The sequence below is a fragment of the Python bivittatus genome, unplaced genomic scaffold (genome assembly GCF_059951505.1).
Source record: "Python bivittatus isolate LINGU-HERP-01145 unplaced genomic scaffold, Pbiv_v1 ctg000850_np1212, whole genome shotgun sequence".
NCBI lineage: Eukaryota > Metazoa > Chordata > Lepidosauria > Squamata > Pythonidae > Python > Python bivittatus.
This window is the reverse complement of record NW_028277112.1, coordinates 13390451-13411571: the sequence shown is the minus strand read 5'-3', so window position 1 is coordinate 13411571 and position 21121 is coordinate 13390451. Positions and strand designations below refer to the sequence as shown.

Below are 21121 nucleotides of genomic sequence, written 5' to 3'. Positions count from 1 at the left end.
TATTTTATTATTCAAAGTTCTCTTTAATTTCAGAACTGCTGTAATTGGGTATCAAGTTCAGAACCTCTGGATACATCAGTAGAGTCCATGCTACCTGATTGCCCACGAGTTTCTGCAGGTACGCAATCTCTGTTCCTGAAATAAGCTATTTGTTTGCCAGCAGAAGATTACTAGCTTATTGAATAGCATTTTGATATTTTAGTATGTTAGTAGGTCATCAATTTAGTGTCCTAATATCCAAATAAGTATATATTTTAGTTTATTAATATTATTAATACTGTACTTCACCTCTTAAATTTTACTTTACTTTCCTTAGTATCTATGTGATTGCACTCATATTCCTCTTTAGCCCACTTTGTTTGTATTTTATTTGTATTGCACTTGAATGAGTATGTGCTCATTCAGCAATTACCTCTTTGTTCCTCTTAATCCTTTTTTTGCATTTTTAAACTTTTAATATGAAGCTGTATAAAATATTATTCAATGTCTATAATAAAGATTTTAAATTTTGTTTTATTGGTTAAAAATGTAATAATCAACCTTTTTTCCTTTGATTTGATTTTATATTGGAGCCTTCAGTGAAACTGAAAAACTTTTATTGCTCAATTTTTGATATTTCTCTAGTTAACTTGTATAGGAGAAATTCTTTAGGACATATATGATGCAATTCTGCTTATTTCTTTTAGTTTGCAGTGTACTTATTTTTTCACTGGTTTCATTAATTTTGAGTTACCACAATGTAGAAGGGCAAAATAATTATAAAGACACAAATAAAAGTTATAAGTAGAATTTAATTTGTGTGTAATAGAGCTAGAGATATTTGCATTTCATGTACAAGCAAAATGATCAATGGGCCAGAAAACTTTCTTTATTAGAAAAGGCTGGAGTTTTGCGATATAGAAAAAAGGTGAATGAGAGGGTAAATGATTGAAGTATGTAAATGCTTGCATTGATTTGATTGACTGATTATGTGCTATCAAGTTGGTGTTGACAGTAACCACATACATTGACTTCCCCAGGATGATATGTCTCCAACCTGGCCCTTCAAGTCTTCCAACACTGCACCTATCACCACTATAATTGAGTCTACTCACTTTGCTACTAGTCATCCTTTTCTTTTTCTTTCCAACTTTCCCAACCTTATAGACTTCTTAAGACAAATAGGCCTTTGTATAAAATATCCAAAATGTCATAATTTGAGCCTGGTCATTTGTACTGCAAGTGAGAACCAGGATTAATTTGTCTATGATCCATGTAGATAATTTGTTTTCTTGGTCATCCATTGTATTCTAAGGAGTTTCCTCTAAGTTCAAAAACATCAATATTCTTTCTAACCTGCTTGTTCAAATCCAACGTTCACTTTCATAGGGTATAACAAGGAAAACCATTGCCTGCATAAGTCTTATCTTTGTAGGTATAGACACTTCATGGCATCTGAATATTTTTCTCCAAGCCATTCATTGCACCTCTAACAAGTGCTGGTCTGTGGTGTATTTCTTGACTGCTGGTTTGATAGTTGATCCTAAAAGCCATAAGCTATCCGGCACTTCAGTATTTATACTGTCAATTCTTAAGGCTAGTTACTGTACCTTAATTAATTTGCTCTTCTTTATATTTAATCTTAGTCCCATTTTTTCACTGTGCTCCTTGACTTTTGTTACTAGAGTTTGCAGATCATTTGCATTTTCAGCTCTCAGGTAAGTGTCATCGGCATAGCACAGATAATAGATGTTTCATCCTCCAGCTTTAAAACTATGCTCATCTTCTTCCAATCCAGCATCCCTAAATACACATTCAGAACATAAGTTGAATAAATAAGAAGAGAGTATACAGGCTTGTCTCACTCCTTTGCCAGCTGAACCCAGTCTCTTTCTTTATGTTCCATCCAGACTGTGGCTTCCTGTTTTGTGTCTAAGTTTTTCATGAGAACAGTGAGATATTCTGGGGTTTCCATTTTTCTAAGGACATTCCACAGCTTGAAATGGTTGACACAAAGACCTTTCTATAGTCAATGAAGTACATACTAGCTTTCTGGTATTCTTTAGCTTTCTCAATTATCCAGCATGCATCAGTAATTGTTCCTTTTGTTCTTTGGCCTTTTCTAAAACCAACATAAATATATAGGGCTGTAATCTGCCTTGGAGGATTCTAAGCATTATTTTATTAGTGTGTGAAATTAAGGATATTGAACAATAGTTTGCACAATCTGCTAAGTCTCCTTTCTTTGGTATTGATAGGTGGATGGACCTCTTCCAATCTGTGGCCACTAAGTTGTTCTCCAGATTTGCTGGCATACTTTGGTTAGAACCTTTACTGGTTCTTCTTTTATTGTTGCCACACTTCTGTAGATATTTCATCAATTCAATTTCTGTAGCCTTCCAACTTGGTAATGACCAAAGTGCTGATCTAATTTCTTCTTCAAATACTAGAGATTTTTGTAAATACGAATACCTTCTAAGACATCTTGGATGTTGACATTTCTACTGTACAGAATTTCTGTATATCCTTGCATCTTTGCTTATTGTTGAATCAGTTACTATCTGTCCATTTGCATCCTTTAAAATATAGTACCAACTCAAGAACCTCCTTCTGAGTTCGAAGATTTTTTAGAAGTCTATTTTTAGAAGCTTATTTTTCCATGTCTGTTTCCATCTTCAGTGTCTTTATAGATGTTGTTAGAATAAAATCATAATAAATCATGCATAGCTTGGAGAAGGCGGAAGGGGAGGAGGTTTGTCCCTGCTCAGATCATACTATTAAGTTGACTGTAGGAGCTTTTAGAATGAACCAAACAAATACATATTCAAACAGTGCATAATTAACTTGATGCAATAATCACCACTAACTTGGATAGCTATAAAAGAAGATTAATAACTTAATGGAGGATAGGTCCATTAGTTTTGACAACCTAGTAGCTGACTCAGTTGGATATCACTGGAATTGTATCACCCTGCTTCTAAGCCCTCTGGAGGCATCTGGTTGTCCACAAGAAGAAATAAATTGGGTCTTGGCCTGATTCACAAGGCTATTCATATGTAGGTAAACTTGTAAGTAGAATTTAATAGAAATTGTATAAAGCAGGAATTTGTATAAAAAATCCTGGTGAATATAATATGTTTGATATTAATACAGCAGGATACAGAAGAGGAAGATTAATGGAAAATATAATACAATGGGAAGTTTCACACTGATAAAGATAGAATGAAAAATATTATGTTGCTAGAATTTTACTGATATATGAAATATTTGTCATTCAGAAAACAGACAATATTTAGACCATTAGATGGCAGCAAAGAGATTTAGAAAATTCTTACTCTTTGCTGTCATCTAGTGGAATGGATGTTTGGATTTTTTTAGCCAAAATCTGGAAGTCCAACCTCATCATTCTGCTCTCCTGTACAGAAACAAATAGAGGAGACCTTATGAATTCTTTTTGGCGGGGGGGGGGGGGGGGACTCAATACAAATGCCCTTACAGCTCAAAAAAGTTCAAAATAATGAAAAAAATAATATTTAGAAATTGGCTAGTCATTCTCATTGATTTCCAAATAATTGTTCACTCTTTTATAAATAGCGTGTATTAGTATGCTATTACAGTTTACAGGTGAGCCAAAACATAATGGCAACAACAGCAAGAATAATAATAACAGAGGATTAAAGCCTATTGAAGTATTTGCATATGACAATATTGGTAGTCTCCATCAGTATATTGGTAAAAGCTCATTTACTTATTGATTAGAAAGTTCTTTGCTTACCTGAGTGCTTTGCTTACCTTAAACTCGCTGAATTTGATCCCTGTACCACTGTTCTTGAGGATATTACTATAGGAATGGAACAGTCAGTTACTAGCGCTTCTTTTCATTTGTTAATAGAGTATTATCTCACCATCAGTTCCTCTGAGAGAAATGAGCGTATTTAACACATTGTCAGGAAGTATATTGCTTATCCTTAATTACTAAATTTTCCTATTCTATTTGTACTGCTGTATCTGTGCTAACCATTGATGTGAAACACCTAGAACATTGTGAGTCAAATATGTTCTCTACAGTATATGTTCTCTTTCACAGAGAAAGTATAATAACAAAAGCTAAAATTATCCTGTTGCCTCCACCCCAAATAATAGAGGTGGAGCTATCAGAACCTGAGCAACCCCTTCATGCAATTCATCAGGATAGTAGTAAGGGTTAATTCTCACTTCATTAATGAAGTGCAAATTGCTAAGGATTAGGGGACAATTACTCCTGAGCAGCTGAGTTCACACTTCATCTGATTGTGGATTAGTGGACTTGCAAACTGCAAGTGTGAATTAGCTTTATGTCTCTTGAGCTGCAAGAAATCCTTTTTTACTGTGAGTTGGGCAAACTGTTTTAGAAAAGCCAAGTAGAGTTTCTGAAACTCCACATTTTAAGATTTCTAAAGATTTCCTGTAAGGATAAATGCATATCATGCATCAGAATTTGAACTGAAATATGAAGTTTGATCTGTTTTGTAAAACAGACTACAAAACTGATTATTTTTGCAAGCCAGTATTATCTGCTGTTCCAGCTATAATTAACAAGTATACTTAAGTTACTTGCCTTTATTTTTCTACAGTTGTGCTATATTACATTTATAATGAGAAGAAATAACTTGCTTTTAATACCATTTTTCCCAAAACTTATCTATGACTCTTTCATTACTGCCATTCACTGCTATTTGTATGTATACTCACAACACCCTTGATGACATCATTTCATACTTTCTGACATACATTTAGCTTTTTAATTTACAATTAAACTCACATATCTAGTTCTGGGCGTATACGAGGATATATTCCTAAACTCCACAAGATCAAACCAGCTTTATTCAAATCTATACATTACATCCTTCTCTCTGTGGCTCCTCCACCGCACCCTAATGATTCTCTTGGCAAACTAGACTGGAAACATATGAACAGGCATCCAAGGATAAATAGGTTTATTGTAGAAAAACTAATAAAGCCATTATCAGAGGACTGTAATTACTCTGTGTATGAAATGCAAGTGCTATTTATAGTGAAATCAAGGTTCAACTTTTTGTTCCTCTTTCTTCCATCAATATGATGTAATGGCTAGAAGCCAATCTCCTTTGTGGGGAAAGTCAGCTTCTATCTATGTTTTGTTTTGGTAATGGACACAGTGGCTGTTTGCTTGTGACTTTGTGAGAAGTTGTTCTCACATCAAGCATGCTCACATTAGACTATGTTTAAGCTGGCTGGGGAATTCTGGGAGTTGAAGTCCACTCATCTTAAAGTGGCCAAGTTTGGACAACACTGATCTAAAGGCTATGTTGTTGCCGAAATCCCACCAACTTAGAGATATATGTAGTATACTGACATATATTCAGGATGCATTCTAAAAATGATAAACTTTTTAAAAATACATTATTTGTTTTATGGCAACCATACTTTTTATAACTCAGTTTTGAAAATACATATGAACTTTCAGGTTCTGTTGCAAGTATATTCATAGAATCATAGAATGTAAGGATTGGAAGGGATCTTGGAAGTCACGTAGCCCAGTTCACTGTCTAGTACAGAAACCCACTACTAGACCATCCTTGACTCAGTGCATAATAGAAAGGAATGTTTTCATGGACTTTTTCACATTTTATTGCAACAACAACAACAAAGTAGAATCCATCATAGATGGTCATGTTAATGCTACTTTGTAATATTTCTTTCCTCAGATAAATATGGTACCATATTTTCTAAGTAATGCACAGCCCTAAGCCTTGAAAAATGAATGGTAGATGAGAATCAAGGTAACAGAGGAGCGGTTGCAACTAGTCTGTCACAACCCCAGTCTCTTGTAAGGAGAAACAATATATGGGCTAAAGCCAGGCACGCTTACCACTTTAAGGACTTCAGACATCAGAGTGCGAGCCTAAGAAAATAAACTCAAGAGTAACTATCAATGAGTTACTGATATTTATGTCATTATTAAAATAGGCTTTTGGACTGCAGCCATAATTAGTGGAAAGTATTCCTTCCCCTTCTCCACAATGCACACATGTATTTTCTACAGGTATGCTGAAACAGTTCATTAGGATGCACACAGTTTGTTGCAGACTATAATAGATTAATACATGAAAAATATTTCATATATTCTGATCATGAGGTGGTGCTCTTTGTCTACAGCCTGGGATCTGAGAAAGAAACAGTTTCTGAGATATTCAGAATTTTGAAGATGTACGTGTTTCTGTTCTGGTAAAGAAATTACATAAAATGCATTATGTTTCCTTCCTTCCTTCCTTCCTTCCTTTGCCTTCGAGTCAGTATTGACTCCTGGCAACTGTGTGGACAAGTCCCTGCAGCTTTGTGCCTAAGGTAGGACTAGAATTCACAGTCTCTTGGTTTCTAGTCTGGTGGTTTAACCAGTACACCGAACTGGCTTTCTTTGCTTTAATTAGTATTAACTAATCCAGCTTCTTCAGATATATCTAGGAAAGGTTGCATTCAGAATCAGCAGGACTTCTCTTTTTTTTATTCAAGGCAAATTAAAATATATATGAATATAAAAACATTCAGGGTTTTTTGCCCTCAGCACCCTTTATGATTATCATAACAATTTACTTTAACAAAAGATAGTTCTGAGAAGAAAATACTCTTTTGCAATTTAGAAATTTGTAAATGCTTTGTAAATTTACAAATTTACAAATGTAAATTTGTAAATTGCAAACACATTTTTTTCTGAAACACAGTGGGCTTTTGGAATGTTGATTTTTTTTTTTTAGTTTTTATAATTTTTTTGTTATACATCACTGTAAATAATTTGGACCAAAATATTAAAGTATTGAAACCAATAGGGCCCAATATGATCAATTTTTTTTCTTTTTTTCAAAATATAGTACTTAATTTCTTCCAGTAATTGAGCAATCCAATTTAGAATACCTGACTGCCCTAAAACATTGTGAAGAAAATAATAAATGGACATTTATCAGTTGTAATAGTTTATTTCAGAAATGTGAACTAATGTAAACCTATGCCATAATATTTATTTGAACGTATGGGCAACTTAAAACAATAGCGCAAAAGAAACTGCCATATACCTTTCCTATTAATCTATGCCTGTGTGATTTAATTCTGAACTATGCCTGTGACAGATACATTTAACCTAGGAAATCTGAGTGCATTATATGACAAAGTACTTTTATAGTGTACTACAGTATTTTGTTTAGAGCCAGAGGATGATGCAGACAAGCTTTGCTGGTGACCCAGTGGAAAGTTATTTATTTATTCATTTATCAAATTTCTCACTGCCCATTTCGTTAAAAAACAACTCTGGGTGGTTTACAGAGAAGCTAAAATCAGTTAGAAATACAATATAAAATAGTCCTGAATAAATAAGAAATAAATATAGTCCAAGAGTTGATGTTAATTGGCAGGTTGCTCGGGGAGCATCATCAGGACAACATTTGTACATCCACATGCACACACAACACCATTTGTACATCCACATGCACACACCCAACCAGGGACAGCCTTTGAAGCAGCTATATGAGCCTTCTGGAGGCTGTGGCTGCTTGACTGCTTGGAGGAGGGGTCTTTCGCTCAAAGTAACAGACTTTGCAAAGGACCTCTTTAGAATGCTGTGCAGAGCCCTACAGTTTAGCCTTTGAACTTATCTCTCTCTCTCACACACACACACACACACACCCTTCTCATTTCCATTTTTGGGTTAATATATACTGTACATATAGAAAAAAATAAAAGCAGAAATAAATACATGCAGAAGCAATCATAATTAAGATAGCCATTTTCGTTTTTCTCAGATATGCTGATAGCTGCAACTCATTTTAAATAACAAAAGGAAAATAAAGGTGCTGGGACTCAGTGTGTCAGACTTTGTGTATGCAAATACAGCTAATTTTATATGCATGCTTGTGTCATCCTCAGTAAAAAAAGTTTGGGGTATTGCTATAATTAGATTACTGCTCAAATAATACAGAAGGAATTATTGGATTTATCATGAATTGTGTATTTTATTTTTACATTATAAGCTGTCTGGAGTCCTGGGAGCAGGATGGTATATAAATCCTTGTAAATACATACATACATACATACATACATACATGCATGCATGCATGCATGCATGCATGCATACATACATACATACATACCTAGATGCTTGGAAATATCTAGTACTAAGTCAGCATTGTACACTGGTTCATCTTATTCACTTCATACAATGAATACATTTTACATAGATTAATAAAAAGTTATTAAAATGTTTCATAGATCTAGCTAGAGTGATAGGAATTATTTCATGGACTTCCCAGGTTAGCAGGGAAATCTTGCTCAGTTATTCACTAGTTTACATACAGTACAAGCTTTTGAGAGAGGACAATGGTCCTGTTACACTCCCTGTGCTGCCTCTTTTAACATTCATGGGAGTCAGAACATAAATGGCTGTAAATTTAACTTAGAAAGCAGTAGACACTCTGTTCCCATTTCAAGATAATGTAAACTACCATGACAGAATGCATAACTTAAGAAAAGTGCCAGGTATGAAAATAATAGCAATATTGTTCTGTTCCATAATTGTCTGTTACAATTAATATGTAAGTCTTTGTTTTTTTATGATGCCAATTTCTGTTAAAAATTACAAAAAATGTAAGTCAGAAAGGTACATATCCTAATATGTAGTGATCTGCAAGTATAGAATAGCATAACTCACCCCACTGATGGAGTTAAGGGACAGACTGTCACTTTGGGAACAATGAGACTCATAATGCTGATGAAGCAGTTTTCATTTTGCAAACAATAGTAATAGAAATAACAGAAGTACACACACACACACACACACACACACACACACAAAACCAGTTAAAGACATAAAACTGATTGTTTTAAGCTTGGACTAAAAGGCAGACCTATGCTAGCATCTAAACATTGCAGGTAGTCCTCAACTTATGATGGTAACTGGGACCAGGATTGCTGTCGCTAAGCGATGTGGTAAAGCAAGATGTCACATGACTGCATTGCTTAGTGAGGGCAATCCAGGCAGTCCTGGCTGCCGTTGTAATCCCAAGACGTGCAGGTTGTTAAGCGGGAAGCAGCAGGAGTCCGAGGTAAGGAGCACAGGGGTGCTGCAGGGGGGTGGGGGAGGCTTGGTGCAAGCCGTGTGCAAGTTGTGGTGGGGGTGGTGTGGTGCAATGCAAACAGCATGAGTGCAGGGATGCTAGGGAAGGAGGATGAGGGGTATGTGCAAGTGTAGGAAGGCCTGGAAAGGAGGGTGCAGGTTGTGTGCAAGCACAGGGAGGTCCAGAGAAGGAGGGCACTGGTGGGTGTGAGCGAGGGAAGGAGGGAAGGAGGGTGCAATGTGTGCAAGCAAAGAAAGGTCTGAGGGGTGGGGGAGAGTTACCAAAATGATTTGCAACCTTCCCTGTTGGCTTCTCCACTGACTTTGCTTGTGGGAAGCTGGCATGGAAGGTCACAAGTGGCAATCACATGACCGTGGGACATTGCAACTGGTTGTAAGCGCGAGCTGGTTGCCAAGCATCCGAATTTTGTTCATGTGATTGCAGGGGCACTGCAATGGCTGGAATTTTGAGGACCAGTCTAAATCCCTTCGTTCAGCATCATCATAACTTTGAACAGTCATTTTATGAATGGTCATAACTCGAGGACTACCTGTAGTAATGATGTTATAATCTAAATTAAAATGCTGCGGACCCCATCAATGAAAGAATGTCGACTGGCAGGGTCCAGAAAGAGAGCCTTCTCTGCCATGGCCCCCTCCCTATGGAATACTCTCCCTCTAGAGGTGAGGCAGGCCCCAACTCTCTTGTCCTTCCGGAAAGCAGTCAAGACCTGGCTCTGCCAACTGACATGGGGCGAAAAAGGGGAAACCAACCCTGGGGAGGTTGGTAACATATGGGAGCACCTTGAAGATGCTCCCATATTTTAACATCTTACTGATAATCAACATCTTGGAAGATATTATTTGCGTATGTGTTTGGTTTTTTATTCTATCTTTATTGTATTTTATATTGTTTTTATGTATTTTAATTAATATTTATTGCTGTTTTATTGTGAACTGCCCAGAGTCACTTTTTTGTGAGATGGGCAGTATCTAAATTTGAAATATAAATAAATATAAATAAATAAAATGTCTGGGGATGGGAGTACTCTACAATTGCAGTGCTGTTAGACAAGCATTCCTCTCATGAGCAGACATCCATCTAACTTTTAAAGGTGGAAATACTTAGAAAGGGGTTTTAATTAACAGATAATAAATTAATAAATAATATGTCTGTTGTTTATATATCCCGATACTAAATACTATTACTTAATAAGAAAATAAAGAAGATACATGAGTGAGTGAATTTGAATTTTAAAATGGGTAGAAAAACTTCCTATAGGATATTAATATTCAAGAAAACAGTAGCAGTCACATTTTATATTGGCTAAAGTAAAGAGAGGAATTTTGTTTTCATTTTCAAGTAGAACAGTAGCAATCTGGTTCACAGCATAACAACATTTTTTTTTAATTATAATTTTTATCATTTGATTCTTTTTCTCTTGTGACATGTGAAGTTCAGAACAAGTGGTATCTGAAAAAATATGGCACATCAGAGGTTGAGTTGGCTGTCCTCTGTCAATTAGTTAACTGCCCAGAGTCCCTTCTTGTGGGGGAGTTGGGCGGTGATATAAATTTGACATATAAATAAATAAAATAAATAAATAGGAAATCTTCATTTTCAAATACAAGTACCTGTTCATCAATTTTTGAGCATGGTTATCTTGCTTTTAGTGGCACTTCTACTCTGAGTAAAGACAGTCATTTTAGAGTATATGTCTAGGCCTTGCTGACTCTTGCTGAGTTTATTACATGTGCTATTAAAAATCCATGCATAAATAATCATAGGCCTGAATTATTGCAGTGTGCTGTGTGTGAGGGGCAGAAGCTGCAGCTAGCACAAAATGCCATGGTTAGATTGCTGCGATGGTAATGTAATGTGAACATATCAGAAAGCATTGCCAGTTTGACTGCCACTGTGGAAAGTGCTTGTCTTGATGTACAAAGCCTTATAGATGCTTTATGACCTGGATATTTGGCAAAGCACCTACTCTATTAAGTACCTATCAGCTAAGCTGTAATGGGGATGCCACATCTGCCAATTATTCCCTATGGAGTGTCCCAAAGATACCTTCTTAGTTAAGTTATATTTGATGTTGATCCTTATAAGCTGCTACAACCCATTTAAAGGCACTTTGGTTCACTGGTTCGTTCTTTCTTTCTTTCTTTCTTTCTTTCTTTTTCTTTTTCTTTTTCTTTTTCTTTCTTTCTTTCTTTCTTTCTTTCTTTCTTTCTTTCTTTCTTTCTTTCTTTCTTTTTTGTCTTCATAGAGTTTTAAGAGGTTTATTATTTTAAATATGCTTTTAAAGGATTCCTTGTTTAACTTATTTTCTAACTGTAAAATTTAAACATTATTTTTAAATGTAATTGTAGCCCTACTCTACGTTTCTTAAATATCAGTGAAAATGTAGGATAAAACATGTATGTCTGTATGTATAAATAATAAAAGCTTACATTTTTAGATACAGAGTTGTTAAGCTAAATTATATTAAGAGCACGGAACCTGTGGGAGATGACTTGAGAGGCTTCAGTAGGGGTAGTGCTCTCACTCAAGCTTTTTCCACCAGTTTTAGAGTGAGTTTTCCCTTCAGCGCAGCCATCCACCTCACACTGCAAAACTTTGCTAGGATTTCTTGACTAGATACATCCAGTATATCTCTATTCTTGAGTTTTCCAGAATAGTGATTGGCATGAACTTTTTCTGTACCTAAACCACTATGGCTATGATGTTTAATGTGGAAGAAGATATTCCCAAAATTGATGAAAAATATTTAAAACATATACTTTAAAAAAAAAGAAACAACAGGTTCCTTTCAGTTGCTATTCTGTATTTATTCTAAGTCCCATTGAACTCAGTGAGACATATTTCTGAGTAGGTATACCAGAGATATATAAGTTCACTTGATTTTAAGAAAACACTTCAGTCAATTTAGCTGACCTCCTCAAATCTGAGTTTGTACAGTAACTTCAGTTTGATCGTGATATAGAGATTATTTAAAGCATGCATATGGTGCTATTATTGAATTGTCCTTTTTTATATAAAAAAGTACAAGATCTGTTATAAACTGGAGATAAAAGCTTGTGATGTGCCTCTTGAAATTTCGCTGTAGCGGTTATTTTTTTCTGATATTATTTCACTAGTTGGCTTTAGAAAAAATGTCTGGCACCAGTATACTATTAGGCTGTAATTAGTGTAACTAACAACTAGTATGAAAGAGCAGTATAGAGGTCACTGTAAGACTTCAAAGGTCTTAACAGGTTAAGGTTGGAGGGCAATCTGTCTCTTTGCTTAATCTGTTGCCATATCTGGTGAGATTTGTTGAAATCTTCAGGGACCTCTAACCTTGAGGTGTTGCTCTCTCATAATTTACTGGTCACATGCCATGTTCTTTATTCCTGTCTGTTTACATGAGCATAGGACTTAGTGAGTAGCAGCTTCATTTTAGAGTTCATGTACAACTGTGCACAGATTATCATCTCTTCACTGCAAAGAAAATAGTATGGGCTAACTGCTTTAACATTCTTTGTCTGCCCAAACTGGACTTACACCTGTGCAGCTTGATTTGTATGTGACATTTAAAAATTTTGTGTAGAAGAAAATGCAATATAGTACAAATTATGAAGGATATAAAGCTGTGTTATTTCTAATGTGTTTACACATCTCCACCCCATTTAGTTGTGTAATGCTGAATTTGCCTGCAGGAACGGTTAATGCTCCTTTCAGGAAGATTCAAATAATTGTATGTAAATTACAAAAAATACAGAGTCACAAATATTCTCACAAATAAATTGTAAGTCTTGCCAGTTTCCATTGTTTTTAAGATACTTTGTCTTAACAAAATATTTAAGTAGAAAGTTAGATATTCTCCTTTTTTGTTTTACTCCACGTCAGATACATTTTCTTCTATATTCCTTTCAAAACACAGAAAAAGGTGCATGTGCAAAAAATCATTGTGCCCCACACCTTTCTGCATTATGAGTACTAATAACATGCTTTTTAAATGTGTTTGAATATCATAGACCCAGCCATGTTTTTATTTATAATTTAAGTATTAAAGACCTCTTAAAAGAATGTCAGAATCAAGAAGGAGAAATCTGTGTTGAAAAAAAATATACAAGGACGTTTCAAATAGTAACACTTAGAATAGTGTTTGGAAAGTCTTTTCTTTCAAGACTATCTTGTGAATAACTAAGGGAGTAGTACATCAAAGCTATATAGATTTCAGAGCTCAGAACCACTTACCACTTATAGCTATTATTAAAATCTACCACTTCACTCTGCCAACAATTCATCTTAGCAGCTTCATTGAGTTATACCCATCACCTATCACAGAGGAGGAAAAAATAAACGTACTGTTAAATATCATTTAAAATGCTAATACAAACTTCAAAAGAAAACATGCAAGCAATAAGAGGTGGAAGAATTAGAATTAAGGCCATACTGTTATGACATTTGCATGTACAATTTCTTCTGCTTGTTTTAATGAACCCTCCAGCGATAAAGTGTCAGTGCAACAAGTTATTGCAAGTTAGACCTCAGATGATATGAACCATTTGCTTTCAATAGTGTTTTTATTAGACAAATCTTTACAGAACACATATTTGCTGCTCAATCCTTTACAGTAATTCTTGAGACAGATGGTTAAAACTATTGGTAGGTTGAAAAAGGAATTGAACACTAATGGGACTTAGTGTTGTTCTTATCTGTACATTCTTAAATAGAACACTTCAAAATATGATCATATGATAACTGCTAGTAATTTTCCATAATAGCTTATTTTTAAAAACCTGTTCCAGAGAAGTGTCTTTCCTGCATGTACATGCATGCCCAAACAACCTCAGGAGGACCTTGAAGTATCTATGATGAGCCTTCACACAGCTGCAGCTGCTTTATGGCTTTTAGGACTGGATCCAGAGGGCCTTGTTGAATGAATTGCACTGCCTCAGTAATAACTTATACCCAGTCTGTATGAGTCTTGTAATATAATTACAGTAATCACTGTTGACTTGTTGCTACTTTTTAGGGTTGTGTATACTTCAGAAGGATGCAAAATTGCTTTGGACCTCACAGAAGCACAGTATCTCTCTATTGTAATGAATAGCAGAGTGGTACAGTCTTGTATGACATCTAGAGCTCTGCAGAACTATTTTCAAGGAATGTGTGACCTTGTTATTTTTTTTTCCCCTTTGTTAACTGAAGCAGAATCTTCTGGGTTCTGGATAGACTTGTCAACAGATTACTTTAAGCTTTGGTTTTTAAATCAGTTGTATGACTTAAAATGTATTTATTTATTTATTTCTATGACTTTTATGCCATTTCAATCTAACCAACTCTAAGCAGCTTACAAAAATCAGAGGATATAATCAACATAATCAAAAACATAATAATAATGACTAAAACATCACAATAACTACAACCTAATTATACTCATAGTGCTATCTCTTACACTTAGGACAAGCATTCCAACTGATCACATAATTCCTTTAAGTTGGCAAAAGACTTTTGAAACAGCCAGGTCTTTACAAGCTTCCTTGTATTATCAGAGAAAAAGCCAACCTGGCCTCTGAGGACAAGCTGTTCTGGAGGAAGAGCCCATTTAACAGAAAATGCTTGCGTTGGGGCCCTCGTCCACCCAACTTCCTGGTACTGTGGACTTTCAACGTTCATTAGGCAGATTCTACCTAATTATTGCATAAGTTAAATTTAATACATTTATATTTTGAAACCTTAATGAAAACCCATTTTTAATGCTGAAGAAAGAGGACTTAAGTATAATATAGTTTTAAAATCTGTATACTATGGATATTCATAAAAAGCACTGTTTATTGTTCCTTGTTTAACATTGTCACAGGAAGAATCAAGTAATAAATCTTGATGATTTGCACAAGACCAGGCCATTTAAGGGTTCTAGAGTTTGGCTTGTGGCCATTTTCACTAAATTAATCTATTAGCTGCATTAATTAAATATTTCTGACTTAATTTTTATATTTATTATTTTAGTACATTTATTTATGTATATTAATGGAGAAACGGTTTTATTCTTTTTACACAACAAGAAAGTTAAAATGTACTGAAAATATTTTATCATGGTGATGTTGTTCAGCACTTAATAGTAATACATTCTTTTTATTAGGGATTTTTATAGTTAGATGCGTTGAAATGGTACATTACTTTTGATATAAAATTTGTCTTTTAAAAGATATATTAATAAAAGTTAGGAACAAGTGAGCTTCTTTTAGTATGTTTTATAGAGCAGTTTATATAGTCGGGAGAGATCTGTGACATGCTTTCTGGAACTGTGCCATTAATCCATTTACAGCCGTTTGTTGCAATGAAGAGAAAATTACTAATGAAAGAAGTGATCATATGTTAAGTAAATGTCTTTGCTTCACTTGTATTCTTTTTTTAGTTAGTAAATGCAGCTGGCACTCTAGCAAGTGTTTAAGCCAGGCCTTTTATTAAAATTGAAAGAATGTGGCAACAGTCAGCAATTTTGAGCCTCTTGGGTAGAGTCCAACTAAGCTCCTTGTTTGGCCACACTTAGTTCCCCCTCACTGAGTTTAGAAGGCAGAAGTAGGCCAGTTCTGTGCTGACCTATTGGTCATGACCACTCCTACTTCACATCCTAATCTTGCACACAGAAGGGAGGCCTGAAGAAATAAAGGAAGATTTAAAGTAGTGAAACTTGCTGTTTGTTAGTTAACTGTTTCAAATGAGCAATTGTGTATATAATATGAATAGCAGAATCATTTGGGGTTCATCAGAGATTTAAATAAAGATATAATGTTTCTTGCCCTGTCGTTAAACTGGGAATATTGCTGGTTTTTTATTAACTTGGTATTACTTTTAATAACCATCACCAAGCTGTATTAATGGATTTATGTGACTGCATAAATTAAAATTATAGAATATTTTGTTCCAATAAATGTTGGAACACTGTTGTTGCAGAACTCATATTTAAATGCTGCTACTCCCTAACATTTGAAATATAGATTCCCCAAAACTTCCACTTTCACATACGTTTAAAGATCCATATTAAGTGAAGTCATCTGGGAATTTAGAGTTAGATATGCGCTATTTCTTAATGTCATCAGATTAAGATTCCTAAACTAAGCACCTAGGCTAATAAGTTAGAGTTTGTTTCTATGTTTCTTTGTTTCTTTGGATTTTTTAAATCTACTTCAGTCCAAAAACTCTTGATAGTCCACAATAACCAAAAGAAAAATGAAATGTCCCTGATACAAATTAAAATAAATAACCATAACTCATTAAAAACACAGTTACAATTATAATAATTCTAGGCATCATAAATCACCAAAATCTCTCTGGAACAACTTTATTTTCAATAGTTTCCTGTAGGTCAATCTCCTTTCAAGCAGAGGCTATTCCAGAGTTTAGGCAATGCCACAGAAAAGCAGCATTTATGAGCCTCCATAGTATGTACCTTGTAGAAATGGGATGTTTATTGTTACAATGCAAATAAAGTAAATAATTTGTGCTTATCCTTCAATATATATGGTTGTCTTTCTCTTACATGTTACATTGTTTTAACAACAAGCATAGCTTAAAAATCTAATATAAACTTATTTACAGAACTTTCTTGAAGTTCCTTAATTGTTTCAATTACTCTGTTATCTGTACAATTGCTGAACTTAAACACTGGATGTATGTTCAATCCTTCTTTAACCAGCTTTGCTTTAATTTTTCTTTCCTGCTCCTAATTTTTTTTTAAGTTAAAGAGGAGGTGGGGAAGAGGGAAAAACATTTTGTCCAAGCGCTTTTGAAATGCCAGCGTCTAGATCATTCTTCTCTGCTCTGTTATTCCCGGTCTGTCTTTTCCAAATTAGTTATTTTTCTCCATCATCTAGTCCCTTAGGAGCTAGTCCCCTCACAGAACTCCTTCCCAATTCTGGTTGCTCCTTCTGGTGTAATTCTTTGCACATCCCTCCTTCCTCTAGCTCTGGTGATCATCTCTTATTTCCTTCAGCACCTTTGGTCACCTTGATATGTAAACAGGACCTCCAGTCCACACAGAACCACACAGCACTAATAAATCTTTTTTTGCCTGACAAATCTGTCCCTTATAAATTTGGGCCTAGAAGGCCCATGTGCTTTCTCACAGATGTTCCAATGAAACTGAGATCTTTCTATCTGTCTATGTGTCATTTCCTCTGACTTTGGCAAGGAGGTAAAAATACAACTTTGAGACAAAACACAATCCAGTCTTAATAATAGCAGTTCACCGTACCCTAGGAGGTTTATTAGTAGTTTCTCCCAGGATGACCATCAGGCAGTTCAATTCCACCTGAAGATGGTGTTCCTACAAGTATTTCAGTGACAAACCATGTAGAGCTTTAGAGGTAGTAAGTAGCATCTTGAATTGTATAGTCTGAATAAAGGTGTAATGTTTTTGGTGGTGAGTGCCAGCAAATAAATGAATCACCCACATTTTGGAATAACTGAACTTCTGGGTGTTCTTCAAGGTCAACTTCACATAGAGTGCATTGCAGTAGTCCAGCCATGTGGTTTTGAGGGCATAAGTTATAGTTGTGAGGTCCTCCTATCCTAGGTAGAACTACAGCTGGCACACCAGCCAAAGTTGGATAAAGGCCCTCTTTACCATAGCTTCTACTTGCCAATAGAGCAATAGTTTTGAGTCTAAGAGCAGCATCAAGTTCCAGACCTGCTCTTTTAGGAGCAATACCACCACTTCAAAAGATAATGCTGGAATTGTCAGAGAACCACGTAAACAGCGACAGTGTTGCTTGGATTCAACTTTAGTGTGTAACCTACCCTCACAGTCTAGGCTAAAAACAGTTAATGCAAGGAACAAGAATATAAGAGCTCTGATTAATTGTATTATTAAAAGGAAGGTTAAGGTTACAACAGGAATTCCAGCAAGTATTCTATGTTCAGCTTTTACAGAAACTTTTGTAAAAGCACCCCAATGTGGCAAAACTTTTGTTCATTTGCTCCCGCTTTTTTATGCAGACTGGAGGAGGTTTGCCTTTTTTGTGAAGACGGAACAGTCTACATCTGTTCATTGTTTGGTAAACCCCATTCCTTTTATTAATCTGAGAAATACTTCTTACTCTACTTTTCTCTCAAGGTTTCCTCTCCCACTTCCCTGACTCTCTTTCCCCTTCCTGGAAGAAACAACCAGCTGACAATTCCACTTTCTATCCACCTATTACAAGAGTGCCAGAAGGGAAAGAAGTATCTATTACTGCTCAAGAAGAAGTTTCAGGTTTTCCAACAGGGCAACATCACAGTCTGTCAAATCAGGACCCCTTCCTCCTGGGTCAAGGAGGCTGGGGATTGGGAGAGTGTCCATGTTGGCAATAGAGATAGGAACAACAGAGAACAAATGTCCAGATTCATACTCAATTACTCTATCCACCACCCCCATGAAATCTGTTCTGAGATGCTGGCTAGAATAGGAGAAGGTCTACATAAACAGTCAAACATTTTTCCTCCCCCGCCCCCCGTCCAAAGATCCTGCAGTATAAGCACTTCAGGTGGAAAGGAAGTCCAGTTAGGAGGCTTGGATTTAGGTGGATATGTGCCAGTGTAATTAACAAATTTAATACTAGTGTTAACCTAGAACTTCAGTTAAATAAGAGCGGGGTGGAAAAACTAGACCTTGCACTAACCAACTAATCAAATAAAAAAGATCTAGACCCATTCTAAAGGCCATCACATTTCTACAGAGACTTGGAAAGGAAGGAAGCTTATTCCAGAGTCAGATGGCCAGTTTCTAAATGTGCAGAACATGGAGAATATAGTTCTGATATGAGGAACTGAAGGAAGTCCATGTTCAGAGTAACGTAAGGAATGAACAGATTTGCAGAAGGAAAAACAAAGAGATACTGGGGAGTTTGTGACCAGAAGGCTCTGAACATAGTCACTAGTATTTTAAGCTGGGCTCTGGCACAAGTAGGGAACCCATGAAGAACTGTGTCCATATTATTTTATGAAATATGGGAATAACATCAAAGAGATAGCCCTAGTGGCACTGTTCCGGACTACAATCAGGGGAGGACAGAGTAATAGAGAACACCTGCCAGGAAAACTATTACAATAATAGATAATCAAGACATACACCAAGGCTGCAGTCTCCTCCACTAGAAACCACTGGAGCCTATGGATCAAGTGAAAATTAGTGACCCTAGCTCTGGAATCAATGAACAGGTGCAAAGTCAGGTAAGCATCAGTCAAGACCCAAAGGCTAAAAGTGGAGGAAACTGAGGCAGTTTGGGAACCCTGATGACAAATAGGGGAAAGATCCAGTAAAGGATGGGAAGGATAATATAATTCTCTACTAGACAGCCCATGGCCCGTGTCAGAGATATTTCAGAGATATTTCCTTCCCTAAACAGAGAAAACAGAATGACCAAGGGCAAAAAAGTAGTCGGAGTGTGAGCAACTTACAACTTGCTGCTGGCTTCCCCACTGACTTTGCTTGTGGGAAGCTGGCAGGGAGCGCCAGAATCTTTCCTCCATCCCTCCCTCCCTCCCTCCCTTCCTTCCCCTTCCTTCTTCCCTCCCTCCCTCTTCCTCTTCCTCTTTTCTTCCCTCCCTTCCTCCCTCTCACTCCCACAGAATGCATCCAAAATCTGGGACCCATTTCTCCCTCCCAATTTCAATACCATGGGAATAATGGGTCCCAGATTTTGGGATTCTGTAAATTAGCTCATTTGAGGTACCTTGGTTCAAAAATTGTTGCCCTATGAGGCACTGTTTCACCCAATTGAAGGTTACAGACATGAGAGTTTTAGTAGTATATAGATGATGGCACTTGACTTAGGAATGTTGTGCCCCAGGATGCATATCTGCTGCCATCACTGTATTACTTTTAGCACCAGTTTAAATTCTTATTAGCTTAGCCATTTTAACTTTTTAAAAAAACTTTAAACCCGTCATTTTATTTAGGTTTAGATTGCTTTATTATATAGCATTTCTAAAATGAATTAATTTCTATGTACTTCATTTTTGTGATTATGCAGAAGTTAAACTGAACATCAAATTGCCAGTTATTTGTTGCTATATATGTCTATAACATCTTTGAAGGTATACACTCCTTAATGTTTTAATAACATTTTTAAAAAGTATTTTTATGCACATTAAATAAAAATCTTTTTATTTTTTTCTGCCAAAAATTTAAATACAGTTTGGGTGTAGCACAGTGGGAAATATTCTTCTGCTAGGGATTCTGTTCTGTGTTATTAAGCATAATGAAATGCATGCATTTTTACCATTCATTATATTTTATTTCAAAGCTTGTAGCCCCACTTTAGAAGGAAAGAACAGTAAATGTCTCAGATGCCTTAGTTGTAATTTCTTGGAAATCCTGTTGGATTCTATACTGTATGGTAACATTCTTGTTAAAGTAGCTATGGTCTTCTAATTGAATCTTGTTGTTAGTTGTTTTGGTGCCTTCGAGTTAGTGTTGACTTCTGGAAACTGCCTGGACTAGTTCCTGTAGCTTTCTAGGCAAGATTTCAGAGGTGGTTTGCCATTGCCTGCTTCCTAGGGCTGAGAGAGAGTGAGTGGCCCAAGGTCACCCAGCTGGCTTTGTGCCTAAGGCAAGACTGGAACTCAGTTTCTCCCAGTTTCTAGCCTGATGCCTTAACCACTACACCAAATTGGCCTTCTAACTGAATATTAGTTTTATGCTATTCAAGAATATTATAAAATCAGTTTCTTAAGGCCTAATCTCCGTTATGTCCTATACAGTATATATATATAAATACTGGAGAGAGAGAGAGAGAGCGCGAGCGCGAGCACACAGTATATTGGCAACTAGACATTATGAAATATTGGCAGCAATGCAGGGATATTATATTGATATGACAGTGAACATATCCAATTAAAATGTTTAGCTTTAGGTGTGAAATTTATCTGTTAAGAATAAAAAGTTGTGTTTAAAAAAAAGCCCTCATAATTGGCTGATATGATGTACATTGCACATCATATGAAAATAATTGGGCTGATGCATATTTAATAATAATAATAATAAT

General features: G+C 35.8%; 1 protein-coding gene across 5 annotated transcripts in view; it reads left to right on the top strand.

Moving 5' to 3' along the window:
* The window catches only part of ARB2A (ARB2 cotranscriptional regulator A), a 278187-nt gene that overhangs the window by 188272 nt on the left and 68794 nt on the right, over window positions 1-21121 (top strand). For all 5 annotated transcript variants that reach the window (XM_088130004.1, XM_088130005.1, XM_088130002.1 and 2 more), the window contains one exon: window positions 34-118. In XM_088130004.1, the coding sequence (XP_087986130.1) occupies window positions 34-118 (85 nt within the window). The remainder of the gene's footprint in view (window positions 1-33; window positions 119-21121) is intronic.